Here is an 11,462-nt window from a genome sequence, read left to right on the forward strand (position 1 = left end):
TTTGTCACTTTTTTTTCTATGTACACTCATTGCTTCCTGTGGAGGAGCAGAGGTTACACAGCTAAGTCAATTCCTGCGCGTCCGTGACGGCGCTTTTGCCCTCCACCACATTAAAGATAATGGAATAATTCACTTGCCCTTGAGCCCCTTCGCCGCGCCTCCACACAGCACTTCTTATTGGCTCGCCAGCAAATTGAATGAACCTCCTTTCCATAAAAAGGTAATGGACTCCCTCTGATGGCCCTCTAAATAACGTGGACAGTAGGGGAGGTGAGATGAAGCAATTTATTAGCCGTCTTGGAGGAAGAAGGGTGCGTGTGCGTGCGGAGGGAGGGGGAGGAAGGTCACCGTCTCATTGATCAGCAGGTCCCCGTAGGGAGATGATAATGATGTGTACCAACATGGTGCGAGGTCACCTCCAGCCACAGCAGCAGCAGCAGCAGCAGGCCAGGAGCCGCTTAGACAACCCGGCCTCTCTGGGGACAATGTATGCGTGTGGCCGTGTCATGACGACGACGTTTTAGCATCAATTAAAACTGGTGTTTGTTTACTCGAACTAGAACGTGACGCCATCTTCATCCATTTTCATATGATTGGAGAATGCTCTGTGCCCTGTGGTCAGACGTTCCTACAGACATCATTTGCCATTGTCTGCGGGTGGGAAGCCGGTGTGGGGTATGAGTCCTGGCCGCTGCACTGATGCCTCCTCTGGTCGGTCGGGGGGGGGGGCACCTGTTCGGGGGGAGGGCAACTGGGGGGGAATAGCGCGATCCTCCCACGTGCTACGTCCTGCCAGGTGAAAAGAAGCGGCTGGCGACTACACATGTATCGGAGGAAGCGCTGGTCTACGCCTCTGCCCAGATTGGCAGAGGGAGTGGAGCAATGGCCGGCTGCAGGGGGAATTGGCCAAGTACCATTTGGGAGGAAATGAGGTGGGGGGGGGGGGGGGGGGGGGGGTATGCTCTGTGCAAAATAATAGCATTTGTGGATTCTTGTTATGATGTATTTTTGCTTGATTTCATGGGGCTTCACTGATGTAATCTCTATTCAAAAGACTTACAGCACTGGGCAAGTCGTAGGTTAGTTAGCCTACTGCAACAATTAAGTTAGACTAATTTGTTAGTCCCACACTTGCCCATGGGGGAATTTTCTCTCTCCCTCCACAGGGAGGTCAGAGGTCGGCACAGCAGCACCCACAGAGCTGGTATTCAGTTACTTGCTCAAGGACACCGGGGCAGAGCCACTGGGCCACCTCTGATAGTGTTGTATTGTATGGTGTAGATTAGTCTGCCTATGCTGTGTGTAGGCTGCAGGCACCTCTGTTCTCATAATCAGATCAGATCTAGCCAGCAGCCAGCAGCTCCCCACACTGATTAGAGTCAGAGGGGGAGGAAGGGGGGGAGAGGAGGGGGAAGTCAGCGGGGGTCTTGATTGCTCTCGGTAGTCGGCTCGGCACACACGCCGTGATCCGTTCCGTTCTTAAGATAGATTCTTAGATGTGAACAAACACCATTGTATAATGTCTCCCTCCAAAAAGACACAATTTAGGTATACATTTTGTCTTTTCGAGGGGAGACATTATATGTACTTGCACGCTTGCATCATCGGATATAATTATTATAATGGAATCTGATTGACTGGTGGTAGATCTCCTCAGCAAAGGAAAGATTATACTTTATATAGATTTAAATCAAACTTGATATAGGTATAAATGTAGAGGTGATATTATAGATATATAGATAAAGATGCACTCTACGTAGTATACATATATACTACGTAATACGTATATAATACTGTATACCTATATCTGTGATTGTGCTTTTCCATGCCTGCTACATGCGCACCATGATCATGCAAACTCTTCCTCTCTCTCTCTCTCTCTCTCTCTCTCTCTCTCTCTCCCTCTCACACACTCACTCACTCCACTCACTCTCTCTCACACACACACACACACACACACACACACACACACACACACACACACACGTGTGCACCGTCATGTGGAACAGTACCACAATGATACTAGTGTCACCAGTGGTGGTAAAGACCACTCTAGTTGTGTAAGTATTTGTGTAGGAATTTGTGTAAGTGTAGAGGTCTTGCATGGTGAGAGGGTTGGGTGGGGGTCAGCGGTGGAGACGATGCAGAGTGCTGTGAAATAACTGCGACAGGCAACCTCTAAAATTGCTTCTCAGAGTCTGAGAACACTGGAGGGAGGTACATGTACGAATAGAGATAGTTCACAGAGAGAGAGAGAGAGAGAGAGAGAGAGAGCATTACTGTAATAGCCTGTAGGGTATAGCAACAGACGTGGGAGGAGGTCCTGACTTTGATTCAGACAGCGGGTGGTTAGGAGATCGATTCAGATATGAGAGACCGCAGAGCCCCGTTGGAGAAAAAAACCACGAGGCAGCTTTCTGGGTGAGACGCAAATAGATGGAGACAGAAGGTTAACAAACACACAAACACACATGAACGTGCCTGCAGCTCGGACACAACCCCCCCCCCCCCATCCCGAGGGAAGCGGCAAGCTGGCGAGAGAGACAGCGAGTGACACCGTCAGTTAAGCCACGTTTGTCGAATCAAAATGGCGGTTTGTGGGCGGGTCTGCTTGGACCCGTTCCCCCGCCCCCGCGCCTCCATCTGCCCGTGTGCCATAACCTGGCAGGTGGCAAAGACAGAGCGGAGATGAGAACAGCAGGAGAGACTGTGGGGAGAGAGTTCACCTGTGCATAAACTAAAGGCCGTGCCGTCCCGTCCCGTCCGCGGGGCCAAAAACAGCATGAGGAGGGACGACGCATAGAGTGAGAAGAACAGTGAGGAGCACAGCTGATGGAAGTCATTCAAGTTTGTGATGTAACGTGTGAGGAGTAGGAATACAACAAGAAGTTTGTGATGTAACGTGTGAGGAGTAGGAATACAACAAGAAGTTTGTGATGTAACGTGTGAGGAGTAGGAATACAACAAGAAGTTTGTGATGTAACGTGTGAGGAGTAGGAATACAACAAGAAGTTTGTGATGTAACGTGTGAGGAGTAGGAATACAACAAGAAGTTTGTGATGTAACGTGTGAGGAGTAGGAATAGAACAAGAAGTTTGTGATGTAACGTGTGAGGAGTAGGAATACAACAAGAAGTTTGTGATGTAACGTGTGAGGAGTAGGAATACAACAAGAAGTTTGTGATGTAACGTGTGAGGAGTAGGAATACAACAAGAAGTTTGTGATGTAACGTGTGAGGAGTAGGAATACAACAAGAAGGTTGTGATGTAACGTGTGAGGAGTAGGAATAGAACAAGAAGTTTGTGATGTAACGTGTGAGGAGTAGGAATACAACAAGAAGTTTGTGATGTAACGTGTGAGGAGTAGGAATACAACAAGAAGTTTGTGATGTAACGTGTGAGGAGTAGGAATACAACAAGAAGTTTGTGATGTAACGTGTGAGGAGTAGGAATACAACAAGAAGTTTGTGATGGAACGTGTGAGGAGTAGGAATACAACAAGAAGTTTGTGATGTAACGTGTGAGGAGTAGGAATACAACAAGAAGGTTGTGATGTAACGTGTGAGGAGTAGGAATAGAACAAGAAGTTTGTGATGTAACGTGTGAGGAGTAGGAATACAACAAGAAGTTTGTGATGTAACGTGTGAGGAGTAGGAATACAACAAGAAGTTTGTGATGTAACGTGTGAGGAGTAGGAATACAACAAGAAGTTTGTGATGGAACGTGTGAGGAGTAGGAATACAACAAGGTCTACAATATATCCTGATTATAATGTGCAGAGCTAATACTCAGTGATGCTGTAGGCCTGTACTTCAGTCGTTAACTTTTTTTGTGCTTTTTTGTTAGTTTGAAAAAATTGTTTAAAGCAGTAGTTTAACTCATTGAGTGCCAATGACGACTAAAGTCGTCAATTCAAATAGTAACGTAGAGTGCCAATGACGACTTAAGTCGTCAATTGCGTTTTTTGACGGTGGGACGTGGATCAAAGCCTGATGCATCTCCTGTAAAAATATGGGGGATGTTGAAGGTGTATAAGCTATTTTACGGACCCATTAGGTGGCGACAGTGCTCTCCAGATTAGAGAAAGGTGAGGAAAAACAGCAGAGAAGCCCGTGATGAAAGGGAAACCGATGCATGCTGGAGCCAGAGCGGCACAGATTGCTCTGGCTCTGGAGCCAACGTTAGCTGCGAACAGCAGCCAATCCGCTCCCACAACTGAGCCCCTCTGTCTCTGCTGCTATAGTTTCTCCACACGATTAGCCGCCAGAAAAGGAGCACCCGACACCGAAAAGCCAAACCATTCTCAGCGGGGACTGCTGAGAATGGTTTGGCTTTTCGGTGTCGCGCTGGGAGCCGGCGCACAAAAACGGCGGAGCGCTCCGAAAATAGACGCTGGTGCGTGTTAGGTTGTGTGTTAGTGTGGGGATGAGTTTCTCCCAGCTCCGGCATGCAGGCTGTGTGTTAGTGTGGGAGTGAGTTTCTCCCAGCTCCAGCATGCAGGCTGTGTGTTAGTGTGGGGATGAGTTTATCCCAGCTCCAGCAGGAAGAGATTCGTCGCCTGACGCAGGTAGCAGAGATTCGAGCAGAGCCACCAGAGACACTCCCACGGAGGAGGAGTTTGCAGTTGAGGGGGGTGGGGCACGCATAGCACCACACAACTACACCACGTCACTACATCACAAAATATTAGTTCAGTTAACTTCAGAGTCAGTGATGTGCTTGAAATGCTTCATTTCACAAAAGGCTCATTATCTCAGCTTCTAGTTTGAAACGTCTGTATTTGGTGAAACCAACCTCTGTAATACTGCTGATAACTAAAGAACGGAAAATTATATCAATAAACCTTTTATTGCTGATGATACAAGAGAGTCTCATCGTTCTTTGGGCGTGTTCGGTGTTTACATAGTAATATCACACAATATTCTGTGGGTCTTGAGAAATCACTGAAAACGCTCTGAAAGGGCTGGCACTGGGAGCATCCGTTTTCCAGAAATGGCTGGCACTCAATGAGTTAAAAAGCAACTTTCTTAGTTTGTGCCTGTTTTTCTGCACCTCAGGCAGACGCCCCCATTTTAAACCCCCTCCCCCCTCCCCCCCATTTCTTTTTATATATATAAATTGAATTCCATGAACCCAATCATCAACCTCACTGCTATGTTATATACAGGGGCAACATTTCTGCAGTATTCCAATATGTCTATAATGCTGTAATTACATCCTTTATAGTGCGCGCAGGAGCGCGAGGTAATTTATTCCCACATGCGTATCTGCCATTTACACCGGACTGTAGAGACATTAAAAAAAAAGTGAAAACACAGCAGCATCCAGGTCTCCAGATGTTCCTTGTCACATAATTTTTTATCTCGCACCGCTCTCTGCTGGATTGCATGCTGTTCCTATGAGCGTCCATCAATCCACAGTTAGAAAAAAAATTAGAAAAATATTGACTTTCATTATTATTTTCATGAGAGACGAGGTCTGTGATGCGCGTTTTGTGCTCATAAAGTGGCCTTTGTGAATAATTCACACAGGGCTGTTTTACATAGCAAATGCCATAGTAGGGATTAAGGAAGGATGAGGCGAGGAGAAAGAGAGAGAGGGAAAAAGAAGAGCAACTTCAGATTGATGGAATATATTGGCCTCCAATGTCACAATGGCAGCTAATTAGTACCGTTTATCCTGATCTTGACACGAGTCTGCTCGCTCTCTCTCTCCTACACCAAGGTGTCTGCTCGCTCTCTCTCTCTCCTACACCAAGGTGTCTGCTCGCTCTCTCTCTCTCCTACACCAAGGTGTCTGCTCGCTCTCTCTCTCCTACACCAAGGTGTCTGCTCGCTCTCTCTCTCCTACACCAAGGTGTCTGCTCGCTCTCTCTCTCTCCTACACCAAGGTGTCTGCTCGCTCTCTCTCTCTCCTACACCAAGGTGTCTGCTCGCTCTCTCTCTCCTACACCAAGGTGTCTGCTCGCTCTCTCTCTCCTACACCAAGGTGTCTGCTCGCTCTCTCTCTCTCCTACACCAAGGTGTCTGCTCGCTCTCTCTCTCTCCTACACCAAGGTGTCTGCTCGCTCTCTCTCTCTCCTACACCAAGGTGTCTGCTCGCTCTCTCTCTCCTACACCAAGGTGTCTGCTCGCTCTCTCTCTCCTACACCAAGGTGTCTGCTCGCTCTCTCTCTCTCCTACACCAAGGTGTCTGCTCGCTCTCTCTCTCTCCTACACCAAGGTGTCTGCTCGCTCTCTCTCTCTCCTACACCAAGGTGTCTGCTCGCTCTCTCTCTCTCCTACACCAAGGTGTCTGCTCGCTCTCTCTCTCTCCTACACCAAGGTGTCTGCTCGCTCTCTCTCTCTCCTACACCAAGGTGTCTGCTCGCTCTCTCTCTCCCCTACACCAAGGTGTCTGCTCGCTCTCTCTCTCTCTCCTACACCAAGGTGTCTGCTCGCTCTCTCTCTCCTACACCAAGGTGTCTGCTCGCTCTCTCTCTCTCCTACACCAAGGTGTCTGCTCGTTCTCTCTCTACTCCTACACCAAGGTGTCTGCTCGCTCTCTCTCTCTCCTACACCAAGGTGTCTGCTCGCTCTCTCTCTCCCCTACACCAAGGTGTCTGTTGGCCCGCTGAGTTTCATTCTCCTTGTCATGGCCAACTGCAAACCTGACATGTTTACTGACACAAATGAGTGTGGAACTCTAGCAGCTCATTAAGACCTGAGGCAGATTGAAATAGGGAGGCATTGGGTCTGTTCGCCCGTCGTTGAGGGTCTGTGAAATTTGGACAGGCGTGCGGAGCGAGAGACCCTTAAGTTAATGCTCGGGAATCATCCGCACGGAGTCGCTACAGCCAAACTTGATGGTGGATAATTGGGAGGCAGAAACGGGGAAAAGGAAATACCGAAGGTCCTGAATGCGCAGTGCTGTGGCTGACGGTCTGTCAAAGCAGATTTTAAATGAGCTTCAGTGTCATGTAAAAAAGTTATTTACACGTTCCTTTGCAGTTGCTGGTAAATGTTACTTGTTTAATTGGCTAATTAAGTTTGAACCAGATGGCAATTTTATTTTCTATCTGTCCTCTCAATTAATTGGATGAGCTGTTACAATGTGGCCAATATCTGTTCTTCTTTAGTTCTTAGTTTCTCGCAACAAACGATGCCAAAATGGAGTTCGGATTTGAAATGACTACTGTCACAGCGGAGCAATTGAAATGTGTCCGGAACCCATCTATCACTGTTGAAGTTTGACCGGCTTCGTACCGTCCAAAAATAAATCTCTTTTTGTTGGAAATTGAAGCCCTTTTGACGGATCCAACTTTACTTGAACGGCACGACCCTTTCTCCTCCAACACTTGAGTACCACCTTCGGTCAGTCAGTCATTCCAGGCAGCTTCCTCTCGGCGTGACGTCGCTCATTTGCGCTGCCAAAGACGACGGGATATCAAAGCAAGACACCCCCAACTTCCAGTCACTTCCTGTATCTGTGCCATGGAGGTATCGCCACTGCCACGCCCACTTAGGAGGCTGCTCAGCCAATTAAGTTTCATACCATTGACAGACAGCCAATCACAAGATGATGAGCACGCCCATTTAGGAGACCGGAAGAGTGCCATTTCTTATTATTGGCGAAGCCTTCAGTGGAGTGTCTCTCTCTATATTAAAGGTCTCTGGCGCTGCCGTGGTTGTGCTAATTAGACACGGAGAGTGCAGTGTGATGGTGGAGCTAATTATACACAGAGAGTGCAGTGATTACTGCACTCCACATACATTAGCATCCGCAGAAGGCGTTTGTTCCCAGTGATCTCACACAGGAAGAAGTGCAATGAGGAAGTGTGCGCCTCACAAGCCGCTAATGAAACGCAGCCAAGCCTCCTTCTCTCCCTCCGCCTTCACACAAAGAACTCCCCCTCATCACTCCTAACTTGATTTGGAGGGAAGTAATTGACACACACCTAAGCTTTATCATGCGTGAAAGAAGAGGAAGACCGCCGCCATTTTAGCTGTTAATGATCTGGGCTAAGGCGAGGCACATCGCCATTTTAGCTGTTAATGATCTGGGCTAAGAAATCCGTGTGGTGTCCGGGGGTAGTGTAGCGGTAGATTCCCCTGCCTACCGACACGAGGGTCGCAGGTTCGCTCCCCCGTAACCTTGGTCGGACATCCATACAGGCACAGATTGGCTCTGTCTGCGGGTGGGAAGCCGGATTAAGGGTATGTGTCCTTGTCGCTGCACTAGCCGGTGTCTGTGCTGGAGGACTGAAATGTTCAATATTTTTACATTTCCGTGCATTCCAGAAAGATACCATGCAGCCATTCGATCCTGGCGATTGGGTAGGTTGATTTTTTTTAGCTTCTAAATTAGCATCGTTGATTTTGACCAAAGGCCGAGATGATGATGATTATGACGGCGATGATGATGACGATGATGATGATGATGATGGCAGCAGCAGCAGCGCCACAGTGTTGGCATCTGTACGAGGCTGCATGCAAATCAAGAGTCAGCCAGGCGCTGTGTTGTTGTGCTTATAGTTGTTTGCCAGGGGCGCAGACAGTCTTTATGCCTGTGTGAAAATCCCTTTGTCGTCCAATTGGAACTGAACTGCTGCTGATTACTCAGTTGGACATGGCTCCATGCTCCCAATTGGAAGGAACTTCCTCTAACAGATTGGTTCCCAAGCCAAGGCAGCTTGTGACGGGAATGAAATGCAAAGCAAAGAGCTACGGGGAATATAGCGCCATCTATTTCACAGAAGTATAGTGGAGTGGGCTTGGGGGGGCTCTCCTTTCCAATTCGCAAGGAAATGCTGCTGCCTGGCCTGGGATGTGAACTCGCCCTCTGGCTTGTGGTCAAACTGCAGTGGGACTTTTAAATAAATTCATGCCTGAGGTAAGTATGAGAACAGCTGCAGTGAGCAAAGTATTACCATCCATACTGTATATCATTGAATGCATGACATGCATATGACATACCGTAGAGTGGATCATGTCTTTGACATGGCACTAGTAACCGTTGAGATTTTTTCTCTCAATTCAAATCACACATTCAGCAGCTCGAGTATGAAGATATTATTCAACTGCTATAAGGTATGAATAGTGTATTTCCTCAATAGCCTCCCTCTCGCTCTCAGGCTAATAATGTAGCGCAGCAGTGCTAACGGCTCCTGTGAATATGAGCGCTGGTCCTGTGAATTGGATTGGGGCACTAACAGAGAGAGGCTGACTCAAACACCAGACCTTTCCGCTTCCACTGGGTTCACACAAGTCAAATGAAGCCTTTGGGCCACATTCATTTTGCATAAGTCATTTGCATAACTCCAGAGAGGAGAATGTACCTATTTAATTCTGATGAGATGACTTCTGACTTCACCACTATAGATTTAGGAATTTCCATTTGGTTCATCATATCATGTTAATACAGTATTATTATGTTTGTGAACATGATGGCACACAGCTTCCATTACTGGAAAAACAATCATGGAATTTTTTCCCACATAGAACATTTAACAGAATTAACTTGACCAAATTACAAACGCTATAATACGGTATAAATATTAACGACTTCCCAATATTAAAGCCAAACACGACCCAAATGGATACTCACTCCAGCTATGAAAGTCAGAACATCTCATCAGAATGAAATGTCTAGCTGCTTAACATACATTTTCCTCTCCAGAGTTATGTGAATAAGAATTGCAAATGAACTATTTTGGAAAACATATAATTCGCAGTTTGGTCACATTTTATTCAGTAAAATTGATAAATGTCTAAGCAGTGAGTTCCTATTGAAAATTATATTGGGGGAAAATGCGACTAATGCAGTCAAAGTAACTGTGAGTGTCATTTGACCTGGGCAATCATTCCAAATCGATAAGGCAGACGGCACATTAGTGATTGAAGATGGCGGAAATCCTGGCTGTGATCTAACGACCGGCAGGTTGTAGGCGGGGTCAAAGGTGGCTCTGTGCTGTTCCTTTATCGACCCCGCCCCACTCCCCACCGAACGTGTCGGAGAGCTTCTCACGGAGCCAATCAACTTCTAAAATATCCAATTACACACCCTTTGCTCGAAGAATTAATTCAGCTTCATATAGTAGTCGTCGGTCTGGGGAAATAAACACGCTTGATGCTCGCGTGTGTAAGGAAGCGGTCATGAAGTCGCTCACGCGTTACCACACACACCAGACGTCCCTGCTGCTCTGAATCAAGTTTGATGTGAGCGTAATGATCGCTTTAGGCCATCCTCCTTCACACCAGCACTTTTTAATTGCGCGTACACAATTTCCATTGGGATTTGTGACATGTTCGGAGCATGCAATCGCCCCTGAGTCACCTTTGCTTAGCGTGCGTGTTGTTCCGAGTTGCACTTCTTAGGTAAACACTCGCATGGCCGGAGGCGCGGCGGTCTGAGAGAATCGACTAATTTCCTCTGTTTGGAAGTGATTGCTGCCGAGTGGAGACTGATTTAATTTGATTGATGTGCGGTTCACCAAGCGGTGGGTTTGGTTGTAATTACTCTTTGTGCTTCACCGTGATAAGGAAATTAATCAAGCCATTATGTTGCTCCCGTTTCATCGTCAGGACACAGTAATTGAATAAACCAACCTCACTTGTCTGCAGAGTCACTTTGGCTGCAGCGTATATATACTCGCGCAGCCCTAAGGGCAAAAGGCTACCTGCTGCTGCTGCTGCTGGGCTGTGAGGATGGTGAATACACAATGCAACAGAAGAGAGGTTCACTTCTGTCACGCTGCCTTCTCATCACACAATGCAACAGAGGAGAGGTTCACTTGTGTCACGCTGCCTTCTCATCACACAATGCAACAGAAGAGAGGTTCACTTCTGTCACACTGCCTTCTCATCACACAATGCAACAGAGGAGAGGTTCACTTCTGTCACGCTGCCTTCTCATCACACAATGCAACAGAGGAGAGGTTCACTTCTGTCACGCTGCCTTCTCATCACACAATGCAACAGAAGAGAGGTTCACTTGTGTCACGCTGCCTTCTCATCACACAATGCAACAGAGGAGAGGTTCACTTCTGTCACGCTGCCTTCTCATCACACAATGCAACAGAGGAGAGGTTCACTTCTGTCACGCTGCCTTCTCATCACACAATGCAACAGAGGAGAGGTTCACTTCTGTCACGCTGCCTTCTCATCACACAATGCAACAGAGGAGAGGTTCACTTCTGTCACGCTGCCTTCTCATCACACAATGCAACAGAGGAGAGGTTCACTTCTGTCACGCTGCCTTCTCATCACACAATGCAACAGAGGAGAGGTTCACTTCTGTCACGCTGCCTTCTCATCACACAATGCAACAGAGGAGAGGTTCACTTCTGTCACGCTGCCTTCTCATCACACAATGCAACAGAGGAGAGGTTCACTTCTGTCACACTGCCTTCTCATCACACAATGCAACAGAGGAGAGGTTCACTTCTGTCACACTGCCTTCTCATCACACAATGCAACAGAGGAG

At 47.4% G+C, this 11,462-nt stretch overlaps 1 protein-coding gene across 1 annotated transcript in view; it reads left to right on the plus strand.

Moving 5' to 3' along the window:
* Positions 1–401: 401 nt before the first annotated feature.
* Positions 402–11,462, plus strand: part of srrm4 (serine/arginine repetitive matrix 4) — a gene marked incomplete at both ends in the record, with an annotated part of 34,498 nt that continues 23,437 nt past the window's right edge. The window contains one exon of the mRNA XM_083645402.1: positions 402–487. Within this exon, the coding sequence (XP_083501528.1) occupies positions 402–487 (86 nt within the window). The remainder of the gene's footprint in view (positions 488–11,462) is intronic.

Source organism: Poromitra crassiceps (assembly GCF_964638095.1).
Source record: "Poromitra crassiceps genome assembly, chromosome: 10".
In the NCBI taxonomy this organism is placed as follows: Eukaryota; Metazoa; Chordata; class Actinopteri; order Beryciformes; family Melamphaidae; genus Poromitra; species Poromitra crassiceps.